Consider the following 17,840-nt stretch of genomic DNA (forward strand, 5'->3'; position numbering starts at 1 on the left):
GAGAAAATGAAAATACAGAGAGGGGAGGCTTGCATAAAACCAACAATGTGCAGACTCGGGGCAGGCCCTGTCAGTATCCCAATGGTATTGTTTTTGCAGAAATAGAAAATTTCGTCCTGAAATTCATATGGAATCTTAAGGGCCTGCAAATAGCTACAACAATCTTGAAGAAGCAGGATAAAGCTGGAGGACTCACACGTCCTGATTTCAACACCTACAACAAAGCTACGGTAATCAAAACAGTGCGGTGCTGGCATAGAGACTGATGTACAGACCAACGGAACTGAGCAGAAATCCCAGAAGTAAGCCTTTGCATATATGGTGGGTTGATTTCCACCAAGGGTGCCCAGACCTCTCAAAGGGGGAAAGAATGGTCTTTTCAACAAATGGTGCTGGGAAAGCTGGATGCTCACCTATGAAAAGAATGAAGTTGGACCCTTACCTTACATCACATACAAAAATTAACTCATAATGGATCAATGACCTAAACATAGGAGTTAAAACCATAAACTCTTAGAAGAAAACATAGGGGAAAATCTTTGTGACCCCGAATTTGGTAATGATTTCTTGGATATGAAACCAAAAGCACATGTAATACAAGAAAAAAATTAATTTGACTTCATAAAAGTGGAAAATTTTTGTGTATCAAAGGACACTATAAGAGTAAACAGGCAATACACAGAATGGGAGAAATGTTTGTAAATCACACATCTGATGAGGGATTAATGTCCAGAATAACAAACTATAATTCAACAACAAAAAAACAAAGAATTAAAAAGTGGGCAAAGGACTTTAAAAGACATTTCATCAAGTATACAAATATATAAATGGCCAATAAGCTTATAAAAAGATGCTCAACATCATTAATTAGGCAAATGCAAATGAAAACTACCATGAAATACCATTTCATACCCAGTAGGATGGCTACTATCAAAAGGGAAAATAACAAGTGTTGGTGGGGATGTGGAGAAAGTGAAGCCCTGGCACATACTGCAGAGAATGTAAGACGGTGCAGTTGCTGTAAACAGCTTGGTGGCTCCTGAAAAAAGTTAACCATAGAATTGCCCCATTACCCTACAGTCCCACTCCTAGGCATGCACCCAAAGGAACTGAAAGCAGGGACTTAAACAGATACTTGTGCACCAGTGTTCACAGCAGCATCATTCACAACAGCCCAAAGGTGAGAACAACACAGATGTCTACCGGTGGGGTAATGAATAAACAAAATAGGGTATAAATATAGCTTGGAATATTATTCAGCCATGAAAAGGAGTGAAATTCTGGTAAATGCTGCACATGGATATACCTTGAAAACATTATGCCAAGAGCCAGACACAAAAGGGCACAGGTTGTAAGATTGTTTATATACAGTGCACAGAAGAGGTGACTCTGCAGAAGCAGAGAGTGGACTACTGGCTGCTTAGGGCATGGTGGGGAGAGGTTGGAAGATGCCAGCTAAGGGGAACAGGGCTTCTTCTTGATGAAAAGGTTTTAAAATGGACTATGGTGATGGATGCACAACTCTGTTGTTCACTGAAAGCCACTGAGCTTTACATTGTCAACGGGTAAATTGTACGTCATGCAGATTGTATCTCAGGGAAGTCATTACAGAAAACAACAAAAACCCACAAGGAAGATTCATAAACTGAGTTTAAAAACCTAAGAACTAACAACAGGTTTTTGAATTTTAAATACATTAGTCTTAAACCAAAAGTCAACTCATAGATCATTTACTCCATTTGTATCTAATCTGAAAGCTCAGGCTGCATGCAGGTCCAATCGAGCCACATGTGGCTGTGGGAACGGCCTGAGCTTGAAGTGCCATCTGTCTGGCTCAGAGAGAGGCTCGGTGATATGGGGAGGTCCTGGCCCCAGTGGGGGTGCTGTCCGGGGCTGAGAGTGCGGGAGGTGGGGCTGAGGACAGGGGCAGGGGCAGCAGACGCCATGTGACAAGTTCCCACAGAGAGCTGTGACCTTGCTGGACAGCAAAGCCCCAAAAGGAAACCTGGACCGTGCCCTCGACTCTTGGTTTCCTCGGGTGTCCTCTAGGGGGAAGTGGCCAGAACAGAGGCAGTCAGATGCATCCTCCCTCCTCCGGCTCGGGTTCAGGGCCCCAGCTCATTTCTCTCCACCACACCCTGTGCCATGCCAGTGGTCTGGCAGTCCCCCCTCTGCTGCCCCTCATCTCTCCTCACCCCTGCCCAAGCAAGGCCCAGTGCCCATGCCTGCTGATATTTTTGGAGAGGAAGCAGGCGTGGGAAGGAATGAAGGGGTGCTCTGATGAGTTCTCTGGTCCTCCAATGGTTCCAGACCCCACATTCTGCCACTGGCCTCACAGCCTTCATGTGCAGAGCTGACAGCTCAGCCAGGTTGGCTGGACTGAGATGGAGGCTCAGGGCCCTGGGTCTTGCTGGGCCAGGCCCTTGTGTCCACTCTGTAGAGGGAATGAGGATGGGGGAGTAAAGGGACCCGGGACACCAGGTGTTAGATGGACAGCATCCAGGCTGTGTCTGCTGCCAGAAGCCAAGAAGGCCCACTGTCCTCAGGCTTCCCAGTGGGAAGGAAACAGGTATGTGGTCAAGCTAAGATATGCCTTTATTGGTTCATGGATCTAGGTGGCGATGGGCTGGCGCAGGAATATCGTGTCAGGGCCATCTTCCTCCTCTTCCTCAGCAGGACAGCTTCTCCCCGCTTGTGCACCTGCTGGGGTCAGGCATCCGACTCAGGACCCTACAGTGGGGCAGAGGGAGAGGGCCTCCCACAGCCCTGACTGGCCACACATCTGCCCTCTGGGCCACCAGCCAGGCCAGAGGGTGCCCTGAGGAGGAGCGTGGTTGGCGGGTGGGGGGTGAGCAGGCAGAGCCTGCCCCAGAGCACCTGCTGAGCTGTTGGCTAAGGCACGACGGTTGGGCCGTGTCTTGCTGCAGAAGGCCAGAGATGTGCCGGGGACCCTGGCCCTCTCTGGACATGCGGCTGACGGAAGGCGGCTACTTTTTGCGCCGGGGTGTCTTGGAATCACTGCTACCGTTGCTCGGGGCTGAGGCAGTCGGTTGGCTGGCAATTCCCGCGTCCTTCTTGGGGGCTGGCCTGTGCTTCCCTTCCTTGGCGGGGGGCCCCAGCAGGACCTGCACGACCCTGATGACCCCCACAGTGACTAGGAGCCCCCAAAGCAGGGCGGGAGCCTCCAGAGGAGAGAGCTGTCTCCGAGCCCAGCGGAGGGCCTGAGCCAAGGTGGTGTTGGAGCTGCGGGCCCTGGGAGGGCTCCTGTCCTGTGGGGGCGGGGTTGAGAGAGGTCAGCGGGGGCACCCTTCCCACCTCCCCAGGCCTGGCTCAACCCCTTCCTACCTGCAGGCCAAACTGCCTGAGCAGCATGTCCAGCGTCGGGTCCCCCAGGGTCACGGTGGGGAAGAATTCCTCTACCCACTGGCGCCGCCACCACTGGCTGCAACAGGAAGGGCGTTCAGGTGGCGCCCCAGCGCAGCCCCAGCACCCGCTTGGTGCCCCGGCCTTACCCCTGTGCCCCGGGCTGCGAGAACCAGTACTTGTAGAGCTGGGCCCGCACATAGGTGGGCGGGTGCTTGTGGAAGGGGTACCTGGCCACATCGTTCTGGATCAGGCGTATCACTGTGGGGGTGGCGGGTGGGAGGATGGAAACCCAAGGATGGGCTCAGCAGAGCCCCGGCCTGCCCCGCCCCAAGACCCCGCCCTTCCCGAGGCCCCGCCTCTCACAGCCCCACCCCAACCTTCCTGGGTGGGCCCTCTGTGCCTCACCTGGCTCCTGGCCCTGCAGCAGGCGGAGCACCAGGCTGGTGAACCAGGGGCTGTGCGAGGGCGGGCCCAAGGCTGCAAACCACATCTGCCAGTCAAGGCGTGGCTGGTGGGGCACCACAATGGGGGGCGGCCGGCTCATGTTCCCAGGCTTGTACATGAACTCGATCTCCTGTCCGGCAGAGCCCAGTCAGATGACCAATTGGACCTGGGGCCACCCGCCCCTCTGCACCAACACGCCCTGGGTGCCCCGCCCTGTGGCGCCAACACTCACTGTCCAGTGGCGCCCATCGTAGCTGCCCTCCAGCACGACCTCTGGCCGCCCTCCCAGACCCGTCATCCGCCGGAACAGGCCGTAAGAGTTAACCAGCTGCAGGTGCTCCACGGCTCCAAACAGGCGGTGGGCCCCAGTCCAGAGGCGCCCATGGGTCGAGGGCTCCATGTAGGAGTATGGCACCTGGACAGGTGGGCAGAGGCTCAGTGCTGCCCCTCCAGCCCCCAGCTGGCACCCCTGAAGTGCTTACCCACCAAGCTGGTCATGAACAAGGCCACCGTGGCAGTGCCCAAGATGGAGAGCTGGACTGCGGAATAGAGTTTCTGGAGCCACCCGTGCACCTGGGTCCACCTTGTGGGGGGAACCGAAGTGCAGTCAGGCCTGCCCCGGACAGCTGTACCCCACGCCCTTGGGCCACGTACCTCCAGAGGGCTGTCAGGAGTTCCCAGGCAAGGGAGACCGCCCCCAGCCACATGGTGGGCAGGGTCACCATCTTCAGCCACTGGGAAAACTGGTGGAAGGTGAAGGCTGCGGAGGGAAGGGGGTGTGAGGAGGGGCCTGGCCCCCGCCCCCCACACCCCTGGCTGACACTCACTGGTTCTGGAATGGACCGTGTGCTGCTGCCAGTCGACCTCCAGTCCAAAGCAGTACACGGTGCCACAGGCCAGCAGCCCATAGACGGTCAGCTCCAGCAGCAGGGGCAGCATGGCCAGCAAAGCCCTGGGCCACGCTGCAGGGCAAGACGGTCATGGGTCAGCTGGGATCCACAGCAGGGGGTTGGGGTCACCTGGGCAGCCCTGGAGGGAAGACACCCTGGTGGGCAGTGAGGAGGATGGCTGGCTGGGACAGACTGACACTTACAGGGGGGTGACTTCTTGCAGCCGCTGTTGCACTTGGCAACCAGGTGCTCGTCATCCAGAAGGGCAGTGGTGAGCACCAGGGTAAGCAGGTTGAAGAAGTTGTAGTTGCCGGTGAGGATGATTAGAACTTGCAGCAAAACCTGGGGACAGGTCACCATTCACAGCCTGCGGCCGGGCGCCTCCGCAGCCCATGCCAAGGTCTCTTCTGCAGGCACTCTGCCCTCTCCTCGTTAGAGGAGAGTGTGGTAGCTGGTCTCCGTTCTGTTCGCACTCCACCTAGCCTCCACCCCGGCTCTCACAACCACCTGAGGAAGATCCGGCCTGGGCATGCCTCATGCAGCCTTTCCCCATCTGCCCCTGCTGCCCTAAGACTTGCCCCCCCAAGCAAGGCTGCAGCCTTGCCCCACAGGTACACCTGCATGCCTGGAGTTGTCACCCCTCTGCCAATGGGCCTTTCTGACTGCTGGCAGTGCCACCCTGTCCCCAGTGGGACCCAATGGGCAGTGCTGAGGAAGGCCACAGCCAGCCCGCCTTTCTGGAGGTTAAGGCCCCCACCCACCTGGGAGCAGAAGGCAGCCAGGCGCAGGCGCCGAACAGGGGCGAAGAACAGAGGTGGCACTGCGATCTCAATGAGGAACGTGGCAACCACGCTGAGTTTGTGCAGCCAGACAGGCAGGTGGTGAGCAAACCAGGCAGCGGGCGTGGGCAGGCACTGCGTCTCGTAATGGTAGGTGAGGGCTGCAGGCGACGGGTGGCAGTCAGCACTGGGTGGAGCCCTCAAGACTGCCCCCTGTCCAGGCCGGAACCCTCACCAGTGAGCCCCCACCATGTGGGGCAGCGGCTGGTCAGCTTGACCACACCCGAGGCGAACATGAGACGAAACAGCAGCCAGCGCACGAGCCAGAAGGGGAGGCCTTCATGGGGAGAGGCCCTGGCCAGCCTGCCCCGGGGGGCCTGCTTGTGGTGGGGGCGCTGCCTCAGAGGGGCCACCAGCACGGCCAGAAAGCCAGTCTCCAGCAGCAGGGAATCCCTACAGAGAGAAGGAATAGCACACAGGGACTCTACTCAACATTGCTGCTCCCCACAGAGGGCCCTCCTAGGGAGGCAAGCACACCCACCCCACCCCACCCCACCCTGCCTCCTGTGGCCCCACACCCAGTAGTCACTCACCACTGGAAATAAAGAAACACCTGGCCCACCTGCAGAGAGAAGGGGCATGTCTACAGAGGCAGGCAAGGCAGAGACAGGACAGGGTGGAGGGTGGAGGGCCTGGAATGATTTGGTGATGGGGGTTCCAGGGACACAGGAGGGCACAAGGAGCCCACTTGCCTGGCAGACTGACAGGTAGGCCGCCCAGAGCAGCAGGTAGATGAGGAGATGGCGCAGCTGGCGCAGCAGGAGTGCACCCAGGGCCAGCAGGGTGCCCAGCAGGCTCAGCAGCTCCAGGCCCTGGGCGGTGTCCAGCCCCAGCCTTGGGACCTCCCATAGGAGCGTTGGGGTCTCCCACAGCTGCTGCCAGCGTCCCTTGCCCTGAGGCCGCAGTATCTTCCGTGCAGGCAGGATGCCCTCCGTGCCATACAGGCCTGTGGGAGGGCATGTCAGGGCCAGGCCCTGGACACTGCCTTCGAAGGCTAGACTCTCCCACCAGTCAGGGCCTGCAGACTCTACCCACGACGGGGGAAAGGCCTACAGACCTTCCCCCCAGGTCACCTGTTGGTCCCCCTGCCCCGGGTCAGACCCCGTAAGGCCTACCCGACTCCCCAAGTCAGGATCTCCCACCTGGGGGAGCTCAGTTCTATTCTCCTCCAGGTCCTTTCCTGCCCCACCGGTCTGGGCCCACCCCACTCAGGGTTCTGCGCCCGCCGCAGGAAAGAACCCGGAACCCTACGGGAAACAGACCATTGCACGCCCTCCTACCCTCACCCCGCGGCCTGCAGAGCACGAACTGCAGCCCCCTCCCTATCGCACGCATCAAGGCCTGGGCCACACTCCCGTCCGGGCCGGCGGGAGGCCGGAGGGGAGATGAGGGGGCACAGGGCGCGGGCGGGTCGGCGTCCTCACCCGGGATCTGCGTGTAGAGGGAAGCGAAGGCGCACATGTAGACGGCGGCCACGCCCTGGAGAAAGAGCTGCCGCGGGCGCCGGGAGCCCGCCATATCCGCTACGCGGCCCGCTGGAGGGGAACCCGCGGGCCCCGCCCCGCCCCGCCCGCCCCGCCCCGCCCCTCCGGCGCCCGCCCCGGTCCTTCCGGCGCTCAGGGCCCGAGCTCGCCGCACGCCGGGATTGGCCGCACGTCATAGAAGTGCGCGCGGCGCGGGGCGCTGCGTGCCTTCCTGGGCGGGGACAGCAAAATGGCGCCAGAACCGGTGGCGGGCTGAGGACGCTGGCGCCCCCGAAGCCGGCCCTGAGGTCCCGGCCGCCCTGGCCCCGCCCGGACATGGAGGACGTGGAGGCGCGCTTCGCCCACCTCCTGCAGCCCATCCACGACCTCACCAAGAACTGGGAGGTGGACGTGGCGGCCCAGCTGGGGGAATACCTCGAGGAGGTGAGGGCGGCCCCGGGGGAGCGGCGCGGGGCCCTGGGTCGGCGGTGCAGGCGGCCCGCCGCCTCCCTGTCCGTGTCCTTCGGGCCCTCGGGCCGCGCTCGTCCTCAGGCTCGCCTGTCACCCATCCCCAGCTCCGCCTCCTCAGGTCACCCCTTTTTAAATTAGCCTGGAGCTGTCATCACAAGTCGCTACCCAGTAATGAGCTGGGAAATCGATTTAGTGGGTGGTGACCAGCGTTTTTCTCTAATGTAATAGCACAGAGTAGAATCAGCGTGCATGTCTGGGTGTTGGAGAGCTCTGGACCATAGCGTAGGAGGACTTTCTTACCTTCGATATTCAAACCATCTTCGAGCTATTGCCATGTTCCATCCCGTCAGCATTTAGTCCTTCTTCCTACTTGACAGCTGTGTCTAGACCTTGTTAAAGAGTCGTCCACTCCGTTTCTGCCCTTCACTTTCAATCCTCAGCCCGCTTGGACTGCTCTGTCTCAGTCAGCAGTGACCTCCATCCTACCAATTCCACAGGACACCAGCAGTGTCGTCTTACTCAACTCAGCAGCATTTGTTGGGCTGATCACTCCGCTCTTTTTGAAACACTTTTAGCCTTGTCTCAGGCTCCTCTCCACCTGTGCTTTCCAGTCTACAACACTCGAGCTTGTTCCTGGCTGAGGATCTCTCTATTTTCTGCTTCCACTGGGGAATATTCTTTGCCCTGTTATTTTTGTGGCTAATTCCTTCTCACCCTTTATTGTTTCAGTTTAAATATCTGCTGGATACTCTCTTTAAAATAGTTCTCTACCATATAGCTTCTGTACTTTACAGCATTTATCACATGCTGTTCTTTGACTTATTTACTTACGATTTTTTTCCCCTCTAAAATGTAAGTTCTGTGAGGTCAGGGGCTATGTTTATGCTCTCTTCCCTTTGCTTAATAGAATGCCTGGCATAAAGCAAGTGTGGAATAAATGTTTGTCAAATGAACACTTGATCCGATATTGATCTTCTCGCTTGGACACACAGTCTGATGAGAAGATGCAGAGAACCGTGCTGGGTGGGGTACTGTGGGTTCTGGTTTCCACACTGAGCTGGGCCGCATGGGATGCCTGGTAAATCTGCTGCCTGGCTTGGCCGTCTCTGCTCCCGCTTCGCATGCCTGCTCCATCAAACCTTCCCTGCCCCATGGTTTTCTGCCTCAACTTTTGTCTTTTTTCTTCTTTTTTTTTAACGCACAGCTACCAGAATGTGTCTTTTTTAAAACACATCTTACGTTAGTTGCTATCCTTTTCCATCCATTTGTTTATTGTTGCTGAGTGTCCATTGTGTGCCAATAACCATGTTAAACCCTGAGAAAAGAGTGGCATGCAAGCAATAGACCCTGATCCACTCCTGTGGGAAGATGGATCCTAAGGCAGTGACTATGGGCGGTTGTTAACAGATACCATGCGTTTAGTACTTAGTTGCGTATAGGCTCATTTACTCCTCACAAGAGGCCTATTGGTACAGGTATTAGTTTTATAAAGAGGTTAAGTGACATGCTCAGAGTCCTAGCTGTTAGGTGGCAGAGTACAGCCCACTTTTCTCATCACTGTGTGTGTCTGTGTGTAATCACAAACTGATGAGAGTTTTGCAGGAAAAGTAAGAGTTCCATGGGGAGTTTGACTGGCAACCTCGTTTTGTTTGGGTTGAAAAGAATTGCCTAGTCAGAGTGAGCCGAAGAATATTGCAGGCGGAGAGAAGGCAGTGTTGCAACCTTCTGGGGTGGGAAGTGCTCAGTCCAGTGGGGGCCTGTTGAATATGAATTTCGGGTAAGGCATCCAAATGGTGTTTGAAGAAGGCAGTTGGACATAACAGGTTTGGTGTCATGCGGGAGGTCCAACCTGGAGCATGCGTTTGGAAGCTATTAGAAGGTGAGTGGAGTGTGAGGTCCTGGGAGTGGGCGAGCCAGCCGAGGCTGAATGTGACATCCAAGAGAAGGCCACCTCTTCAGCTCAGGGCCAGGTGGTCTGGCCACCTTCTTTCTCGTAGTCCCACCTTTCAGGCAGAGCCCTTCATGTGCATCCAGAGTGCCTGTACTTTCTCACACTGTCCTGCTCCTATTTCTTCTCTGTCTGCCACTGAGATGGTCAGCCTGCTCTGTCCTTCAGCAGCTGGTGGAGGCAGTCCTTTGGTGGCCCTTCCCTGGATTCTCTTCCTTTATCTCCCTTCATCTTTCTTTCAGTCACCACTTCATCTCTCATCAGACATTTATGGGACGCCAGCATCAGGCACTGAGCTCAAGGCTGGCTTGACCCTGCTGCCTTTCACAGTTCATCGAGGGAGGAGAGACTCAGAGGATGTGGCGAGACGACCCTCACAGGCGTCTGAGCGAGACTGCAGGGCACAGCTGGGGCAGGCGTTCCTGGAAGATGGGAAGCAAAGGCAAAGAGCTTGAAAAAATATGTAGGGGCTTCAAAGTGCAGTTCTGAGAGGCATGCAGGAGAGGGGCCGGGCTGTGGGAAGAATCCTGAGTTAAGTATTTAGCTAAGCAGTCTGGGGCACTTGGATGTCTCAGCACAGGCACTTAGGGGCAGCTGGAACTGCAGTCCTGTGGCTTAGGAGAGGGCTGGTCTAGATGGGCTGGGGAGGGGTTGGCATGTGTTCAGTGGGTGTTGATTAGAAGGGGACAGTTGCTGGGGCTCAGGGGAGCCTGGCGGGGGGCAAGGGTTGCAGAGGAAGAAAGAAGACCCCTTTGGAAGTGTTTCCTGAGTTTTATGCTCAAAGGATGGAGACCCAGCATTTTATGTCTGTCTTCCCTGCCCCATGAGTGTCCCCTTTCCTTCTCCCAGCGTGAGGGATCTTCTGCTGGGAGTCTGTCCGAGTCAGCCCTGACTTGGATGGGCACAGCGGGAAGCACTTCCAGCATCTTTGCAAAGGAGCTTGCGTGCAGCCCAGACTGCTCGTGGGGGCCTCTTCCAGGGCTCCTCCAAAACTCTCAGTCTCACTCGTAAAGGCCTGGCTCTCTCCTGCAAGAAATGGACAAGCAGGGAGCCCCACACAGAGCCAGAGCCGTCAGTCGAGGGGCTGCTCTTGCCGACCAGATACTCTGGGCCAGAGGCTGGGAGGCGGTGCGTGGTGGGTGGGCTGCCCAGGAGACATGTGCACAAACTTGGCGTCCTACTCCCCGGTGTTGTGTCTTGCAGCTGGACCAGATCTGCATTTCTTTTGACGAAGGCAAAACCACCATGAACTTCATTGAGGCAGCGTTACTGATCCAGGGCTCCGCTTGTGTCTACAGTAAGAAGGTGGGCCTGCTTGGCCACTGGTCTTGGTGTTTTTGTGTTGAGGGGGCTGAGGGTTGCTGTCCTGCTGGGGCAGAGGACAGGCTCACCCCATCTCTGACCTCCTTTGCCAGCGCCTCCCTTCTCCCCTGATCACTGGCCACCTTTTAACTCTGAAGAACAAGGCTGGATATAAAATCGCAGGGCTTGAGGGCTTGCTGCTGAGCATCCCACGGTGTGTACACAGGCGAGCCCACATGACGAAGAATCACACAGTCCAGAGTGAGCAGTCCCATGGTCGAGAGTCCCTGTTGTAGAGCCAGAGGAAAAGCAGAATGAAGGGAACGCCTTGGGAAGCACTCACTTGGAAAGTGCACCCGAGAAGAGAAAGTCAGAAAAATGAATCGAAAAAATGTCCTGTTGGAGTTGGAGCAGCAGAGAATTTCAGGGAAGAAGCTAAAGACCAAAAATGTTGAATTCATGAATTGGACCCATATAGTAAAGATTTTCAAGTATGCTGGGTGTACGGGTAGGTCACCAGGGATTTTAGTGAAAGGAGGGCCAGACTGTAGTAGGAGGGGAACAGTGATCTGGGAATGTGTCAGCCTGCACATCACCCAGGCCGAGGGAATTGGAGTCCCAAGGTGGGGTGGAGGGGGAACCACAGAGCTAAAGAGTGACATGGGGAGGCAGGGAGCAGGGACAGGAAAGGGTAAAACAAATCCCAGATAGGTAGGAATGGCTCAGGAACATGGTCTGATGGGCTCGCCTTGAAAAGAAAAAGACACCTCATCCAGGAAACTGAAAGAAATGTTGATGCAGAGAAGTGGACACAGGGATTTAGGGGTTCATGCCTGAGGCCCCAGTTTTTATAATGGAGGATGTAAGTCAGCTGCCTGAGAATCAGTTACTAGGTAGGAAATTTAGAGAGTGAAATTTTGTGATAGTTCAAAATTACTTGCCAAGAAGAATGCAAAATAAAGGATTAACCAAAAGTATTGCAAGCCCAGTGGAGACCAGCTGCATCCTGCTGGCGCACCATTCTGTGGTTTTCCTCCATTCTGTGGTTTTCCTCCAGTAGCACTTAGCTGCCCCCGGTGGAGCTGTGAGAAAACGTGGGCCACAGCACTGACCCAAGTGGGCAACTCAGCGGTGGGAGGAGACAACAGGAGCCCAGGGGGTGGCGCTTAGGACTGAGCCAGGAGCTCAGCAGGGCATCCAGCCAGCCGGGGCAGATCCTGCACACATGGTATCGTGCTCAGGACCCAGTGGATTTACCTCCCGGTACTGTAAGTGACTCAGACAGTCTAAGATTTCACTGGTTTTGTCCTAGATAATCCCATTAGGTCGGATCCCTATGTCCTGCATTTATCCTAAGGAGGAATGTCTGCAGCTAATTCTGAAAGCAAAGGCATAAATCGAACCACTAGACAAATAAAGGGACTCTGATAAAGCAGTGGCAGTGAAGTGTCTGGAAGGTGCCTGGGGGTGTGGGACCACCGCCCCGTCAGCGGGACGTTCTGAGATGAGGGAGGCTGCACTGTCCCATGTGGCAGCTGCCAGCCCTTGAAACACGGCCAGTGTGACTGAGGAGTTTTGAATCTGAGTTCTAGTAACTTAATTAGTTTAAATTCAAATTGCTATGCCCCTAGTGGCTGCTGGGTGAGGTCATGCAGCGCTGGAGTCCTACACCCCTGTGTGAGTCTTGGACCCACCGCTGATCCAGGTTCCCCCACTCCCCGAGTCCCAGCTGGTCCCACGGAGAAGAGAGCAGTAGCGACTAGTTCAGGCGGATGAAATGGGATGAAGCATGAAGCCTGGCCCTGTGAATGGCAAACACTGACAAAAGCTGGTGTTCATCCCTGACAAAAGCTGGTGACAAAAACGTGGTGTGTGGGATCAGTGCCCGCCATCTGTTTGGCCCATTGCTGTGGCCAGTGCAGAGCGCCACATGTAAAGGAAGCACAGCAAACATTTCTTTGCTTGAAAAAAAGCGCCAAGAAGAGAGGTCGGGGTGCTTTTGGGCGCTGTCACCCAGCGGCAGCATGCACCCTGCTCCCCCTGTCCTGTGGCCAGCATCCGGAAGGTCCCGCCCCTCACCCTCCTAGGGGCTCCCCAGTCTGCGGCTGCACCCAGGCCCCGGGTGCCAGCAGAGGAGCAAGGCAGACAGGGCTGTGCCAGGTGCAGATGCCCAGCGTCCAGAAGCCCCCCTGCTGCAGCGTGGTGGGGGCTGAGGAGAGCTGGGGGTACTGAGCCGCTAGGGATGCGTGGGCCCTGCGGGCTCAACAGGAGAAGAGTTGGAGGCAGATGGGCAGCGTTTGTGCCAAGGCTTTGGAGAGGACAGCGGGCTTCTCTGTCCTCCGCGGACATCCGGTGTGGAAGCAGTGGGGAGGGTTGCGGAGCCTGGAGGCAGCCCTCCTTCCTGCGCCCTCACTGTCTGCTCCGGCCGCCAGGTGGAGTACCTCTACTCGCTGGTCTACCAGGCGCTCGACTTCATCTCGGGCACGAAGTGAGTACTGGAGGTGGGCGCTGGGAGTGCTGCCTGCTGGGAGCCTGCAGCCTCCTGGGGCCCACCTGCTGCTTCTCTCACAGGCGGGCCAAGCAGCTCTCCTCCGTGCCGCAAGATCGTGCCAGTGCGAACGCCAGCTCCAGGGCCGTCCGGGATGTGGAGGATGAGGTGAGGTTCTCGGGTGCATGGCCACCGCCCGCTGTGTGCTTGCTGAGGGCGCAGTCCTCAGCCTCCCCGTGTCCCCACAGTTCCTGTCACTGGATGACCTTCCTGACTCCCGTGCCAGTGTGGATCTGAGGAATGACCAGGCCCTCAGTGTGAGTGCCCCTCCCCTGCGTGTGGGGGCTGCGCCTACATGGGGGGGGTGCTGGAGTGTCTCTCCATGTGCCCCACCCTGAGCCCATGTGACCCATGGCTCACTCCCTTTTGGCCCTTGTGCAGGAGGTCCTCGTTGTCCCCCTCCTGCCCATGGCCCTGGTAGCCCCTGATGAACTGGAGAAGAGCCACCACCCCCTGTATAGGTACAGGCCTGAGCCTGCGGGCAGGGGCCAGGGAAGGGGAGAGGGCTGCCTGGGGAGGGTCTCTACAATGGCTGTATTCTTGGCAGCACAGCTGCCAGGGGGAGGTCCTAGCCAGCCGGAAGGATTTTAGGATGAATACCTGCACCCCCCACCCAAGAGGAGCCTTCATGTTGGAGCCGGTGGGCATGTCCCCCGTGGGGACACTGCTGCCGGGGAGCCACCAGGGTGAGGCTTGGGGCGCAGGGCTTGTGGGAAGGAAGGTTTTGTGGGTAGGGCTCCTGGTTGGGCATTCTGTACCCACCAGCTCTGGTCCTGGCACCGTTTCACTGCCCAAGGCCAGCCCAGCTCCAGGGAGCCAGGGGTCTACTCTCCCTCCCCAGCTCTGGCTCTGCTAGGCCCCTGGGAGGGGCCTTTTGGGGAAGGGTCTGGGCCGACCCTGTCCAATCCCCCATTTTTCCCAGAGGCTGGGAGGGCCGAGGAGCAGCCAATGGAGGTCTCTGTGTGCAGGAGTCCAGGCCCTGTGCTGAGCATCCCTCAGGAGCCAGGTGGGCAGAGGGCACCATGGCAGACGTGCAGGTGGGGGCAGGGCAGGCCCCTGTGTGGGGATGCCTGCTGCTCCAGAGCCAGGGGTGAGGTGTGGGGCAGGCTCACCTGTGCCCCACCTTGGCCTGCTGCGCTCCTGTCCTGGTTCAGTGACCCCTCTGACCTTTCCCGGGCTCCCCCTCGTCTCCAGGCAGACATAGATGGCAGCATTTAAAGAGGAAAATTGCTGAAAAACAAAGTGAACCAGACAGACAGCAGTGTGGCGAGGTGGGGCACACCCTGCTGCGTTCTCTGGCGCCGCCCCTTGGTGTTTGTCGCGCAGTGTGGCCCTCGCCCTGGTGGGCAGCCCCTTCTGCTGTGTGGTCTTGGGCTCCCTGGGGCTGACTGGTCTCTTGCTCCCCTGCCCAGGCACCTCTCCAGAAGGCCTGATGCCCGGAGGCGGGGGTGAGGATGAGGATGCAGAGGGGCCAGCAGAGCTCCCTGAGGCCACAGCCCCCGAGGGCCCCCTGGAGCCCCTGCAGCCCAGGAGCCCCCAGCAGGTGAGACCCATACTGAGGCCCGCCTGGCTTGAGCTGTCAGCTGGAAGGCAGTCCTGAGGTCTCGTCCCGTCCCTGCGCCTGTGCTCCAGGGCAGCAGGCGCACCCTCCAGCGAGCCCCAGACCTGTCCTTGCACCCAACCCTTTGGACAGTGGCTTCCATGTCCCTCCCCCTCCTCTGCTCCTCAGAGGGTGGGCTGGGGTTCAAGGGTCCGAGCCCCATGGTGCTCGTGGCTGCTACCCAGGGAGGCAGCTGGTCTCCAGAGCTGCTGCTTCTGAGGTCGGGCTGGCAGGAGCGGATTGGCCTGGAGTCTGTGCTGTCTCCCTCCATCCCCAAGAGTTGGCTCTGTGTTCCAGCCTAGAGCTAAAGTCTTTATCTATTTAAAAACAGACTGACACATACAGGAAAATATGTTGATGTTAATTTTGGTTGGTAGGTATGTGGTTTATTATTATGCTATTTTTCGGTTGTTTTTCTAAAGAAAAAAAAATGCTTCGTGACCTAGTTTGCTAGTTTGTATGTTATCCTGAAGTTTTTCCTGAATTGTGGTTTTACTTTTTAGTACTTGAACTGTTTGAACCGTGTCCTCCCAAAAAGGGTCTCTGCTGGGTTCTTGGTGTCTGACCCTAGAGTCAAGCTGCTGGGGCCCAGAGTCTTGGGTGGAGGAGGAAGAGGGGTTCTCTCTGGGCCATTTCTTTACAGAGTGCCACCCAGCCCAGGAGGTGGGAGCTGCAGGAGCGACAGGTGGTCCTGGAGCCTACGTCCTGGCTGAAGGTGAGGTGGGCTCGACCCAGGTACCTTGGCATGGAGGGTATGCTCGAGGCCCCACTGCCCACCCCTTCACTCCAGCCAGCTTTCAAAGCCTCAGTGCCTGCAGTCCTATCCTGAGGCCCTTCGTGCTGGCTCTCCTTTGCGAGAAATCCCCCCCCCAGCCCTCATGTACCGCCCTCGGATCCTGGATCGAGTGTGGCCAGCTCTTCCCTGGCTGTTACTGTATGTATGTCTGGGTTTTGGGGGGAGGGTGCATGTCCCCACTTCCTGGGTGTCTGTCTGTACTCTGCTCAGGAGACCCCAGACCCGTGGCAGAGCCTGGACCCCTTTGATTCCTTGGACTCTAAGCCCTTCAAGAAAGGTAATTGGCTGGAGGTACAACACCACCCAGGCTTTTGTTGCTGATTTGCTGCAGAGTGAGTGGTGGGTAGGGGTGGGCTTTACCCATGGGACACCTGGCAGGGCTGTGAGACCCACCCCTAGGGGATGTGTTGCCGTGCTCCACCCTGGCGCCCACACTTGTGCTCTGAGACACAGTCTGTTTGCCCCCAGGCAGGCCCTACTCTGTGCCTCCCTGTGTGGAGGAGGCTCCAGGGCAGAAGCGCAAGAGGAAGGGCACCACCAAGCTGCAGGACTTCCACCAGTGGTACCTGGCTGCCTGTGAGTGGGTGTGGTGGGGTGGGGCTTGGCAGGGCCACAGCGGGAGGGTCCAGGTTGGCCTACAGGGGCTTGGTTTCTGCTGACCGAGCTTGCTTACAGATGCTGACCATGCTGACAACAGGAGGCCCCGGCGAAAGGGCCCGTCCTTTGCAGGTGAGGCCAAGAGCCTGTGTGGCTCCTCCTCCGGGGGATGACGGCAATGCACTCTGCCTGCCTCCCCTCAGCCCAGGGATGCCCAAGGCCCTGGGTGGGTTGGGCTGGTCTAGGTGGGACGGGGAGCCCCTCTCACAAGCCCTTGTATGCAGACATGGAGGTGCTGTACTGGAAGCACATGAGGGAGCAACTGGAGGCCCTCCGGAAGCTGCAGAGGAGGGAGGCAAGTGCCAGCGCTGCCAGATCCCAAGCAGCCCCTGGCACCAGATCGTGCCCTCACAGATGTTCTCTCTGCAGAGGGCAGAGCGGTGGCTGCCAAGGGCTGAGGCACTGTGGACTGCAGAGGAGGACCACCTGGAGGACTCCCTGGAGGACCTGGGGGCAGCAGGTGGGTGCCTACTGGGGCGGGCTCGGGGGCTCAACACCCGCTGCCCACTGACTTGCCTCCTGCTGGGGTGGCCCCGCCTCCCAGCAGATGACTTTCTAGAGCCTGAGGCATATGCAGAGACCGAGGGGTCAGAGCCTGGGGTAGCTGCAGACCCAGGTACTTGTGAGAGGGTTGCCAGCCAGGGGGTTGTGAGGGGCCTGAGGATGGGCAGGAGGATGGGGGACACCTTTGGCCACAGCAGCTCACACCTGCCTGTTCTTCAGAAGCAGATGCCATGCCGGTGTCCCTGAGCTATGAGCTGATCCGAAGGAATGTGGTAGGTGCAGGTGAGAGCGGGCAGGGGGCTGGGTGAGGGGCCCCGGCACAGAAGGTGTTTGCTCCTGGTGCCCCCTAGGAGCTCTTCATCACCGCCTCTCAGAAGTTCGTCCAGGAGACGGAGCTGAGCCAGCGCATCAGAGACTGGGAGAGCACCATCCAGCCCCTGCTCCAGGAGCAGGTGATGGGGGGCTCCGGGAGTGGGGGTGCGTGTGGGCAGGGCTTCTGCTGAGAACTGGAGTTGGCTTGCCTTGGGTTTGCCCAGGACCTTGCCCCCTCCCTCCTGCAGGAGCAGCACGTGCCCTTTGACATCCATTCCTATGGGGACCAGGTGGTATCAAGGTTCAGCCAGCTCAACCAGTGGTGTCCCTTTGCAGAGCTGGTGGCAGGCCAGCCTCCCTTTGAGGTGTGCCGCTCCATGCTGGCCTCTCTGCAGCTGGTGAGTGCCTGGGAGCCTGGGAGGGAAACAGTCCTCGCTTTCTGCTGATGCCTCGTCCCTACAGGCCAATGACCACACAGTGGAGATCACCCAGCAGCCAGGGCTAGAGGCGGCCGTGGACACCATGTCCCTGAGACTGCTCACACACCAGCGGGCCCACAAGCGCTTCCAGACCTACGCTGCCCCCTCCATGGCCCAACCCTGAGTGGGAGCACTGAGACTGGGGCAGGGCATGCATCTGCTCATTCCACTCCTGCTTCCTGGCTGATCCAGCCTAATAAAATGGTGTTGCCACCCCACTT

At 57.9% G+C, this 17,840-nt stretch overlaps 2 protein-coding genes across 8 annotated transcripts; one reads left to right on the forward strand and one right to left on the reverse strand.

Moving 5' to 3' along the window:
- Window positions 1–2,577: 2,577 nt before the first annotated feature.
- LMF2 (lipase maturation factor 2) lies at window positions 2,578–7,119 on the reverse strand. 3 transcript variants are annotated; one of them, XR_012121694.1, is made up of 15 exons: window positions 6,964–7,119; window positions 6,232–6,485; window positions 6,073–6,101; window positions 5,715–5,932; window positions 5,462–5,640; window positions 4,904–5,042; window positions 4,638–4,772; window positions 4,465–4,570; window positions 4,297–4,393; window positions 4,043–4,225; window positions 3,772–3,940; window positions 3,513–3,624; window positions 3,346–3,442; window positions 2,878–3,269; window positions 2,578–2,700 (listed from the first exon to the last, which is right to left on the reverse strand). XR_012121694.1 is itself a non-coding variant. In XM_037006645.2 (14 exons), the coding sequence occupies exons 1-14, from the start codon at window positions 7,055–7,057 to the stop codon at window positions 2,988–2,990; spliced, it is 2,094 nt and encodes a 697-aa protein (XP_036862540.2). In that variant the 5' UTR covers window positions 7,058–7,119; the 3' UTR covers window positions 2,578–2,987. The 3 variants fall into 3 exon arrangements, 1 of the variants encoding a protein (XP_036862540.2); XR_005058110.2 differs by having other exon boundaries at window positions 2,578–2,703; XM_037006645.2 differs by having other exon boundaries at window positions 2,578–3,269.
- Window positions 7,120–7,215: 96 nt separating this feature from the next.
- NCAPH2 (non-SMC condensin II complex subunit H2) lies at window positions 7,216–17,837 on the forward strand. Of its 5 annotated transcripts, none has more exons than XM_037006653.2 (20): window positions 7,216–7,446; window positions 10,625–10,726; window positions 13,156–13,211; window positions 13,295–13,379; window positions 13,460–13,528; window positions 13,653–13,732; window positions 13,824–13,957; window positions 14,194–14,277; window positions 14,684–14,814; window positions 15,515–15,586; window positions 15,878–15,944; window positions 16,136–16,243; window positions 16,343–16,396; window positions 16,549–16,619; window positions 16,694–16,784; window positions 16,869–16,940; window positions 17,048–17,100; window positions 17,179–17,280; window positions 17,477–17,538; window positions 17,603–17,837. In XM_037006653.2, exons 1-20 carry the CDS (start codon window positions 7,339–7,341, stop codon window positions 17,643–17,645), a joined length of 1,644 nt encoding a protein of 547 aa, XP_036862548.1. In that variant the 5' UTR covers window positions 7,216–7,338; the 3' UTR covers window positions 17,646–17,837. The 5 variants fall into 5 exon arrangements, with proteins under 5 accessions (XP_036862548.1, XP_017513527.2, XP_017513529.2 ...); XM_017658038.3 differs by having other exon boundaries at window positions 7,217–7,446; window positions 17,389–17,538; XM_017658039.3 differs by having other exon boundaries at window positions 7,218–7,446; window positions 16,872–16,940; window positions 17,389–17,538.
- Window positions 17,838–17,840: the final 3 nt, after the last annotated feature.

This window comes from Manis javanica, chromosome 10, assembly GCF_040802235.1.
Source record: "Manis javanica isolate MJ-LG chromosome 10, MJ_LKY, whole genome shotgun sequence".
NCBI lineage: Eukaryota > Metazoa > Chordata > Mammalia > Pholidota > Manidae > Manis > Manis javanica.

Bases quoted from the DNA above. Each gene is read 5' to 3' on its own strand.
- LMF2 (XM_037006645.2), bottom strand. From the start codon at position 7,057: ATGGCGGGCTCCCGGCGCCCGCGGCAGCTCTTTCTCCAGGGCGTGGCC. The intron at 4,773-4,903 runs GTAAGTGTCAGT...CTTGCCCTGCAG, and splicing joins CTGCAAGAAGTCACCCCCCT to CGTGGCCCAGGGCTTTGCTG. The intron at 3,443-3,512 runs GTAAGGCCGGGG...TTCCTGTTGCAG, and splicing joins TCGCAGCCCGGGGCACAGGG to CCAGTGGTGGCGGCGCCAGT.
- NCAPH2 (XM_017658038.3), top strand. From the start codon at position 7,339: ATGGAGGACGTGGAGGCGCGCTTCGCCCACCTCCTGCAGCCCATCCAC. The intron at 15,945-16,135 runs GTAATTGGCTGG...GTTTGCCCCCAG, and splicing joins CTCTAAGCCCTTCAAGAAAG to GCAGGCCCTACTCTGTGCCT. The intron at 16,620-16,693 runs GCAAGTGCCAGC...TTCTCTCTGCAG, and splicing joins GGAAGCTGCAGAGGAGGGAG to AGGGCAGAGCGGTGGCTGCC.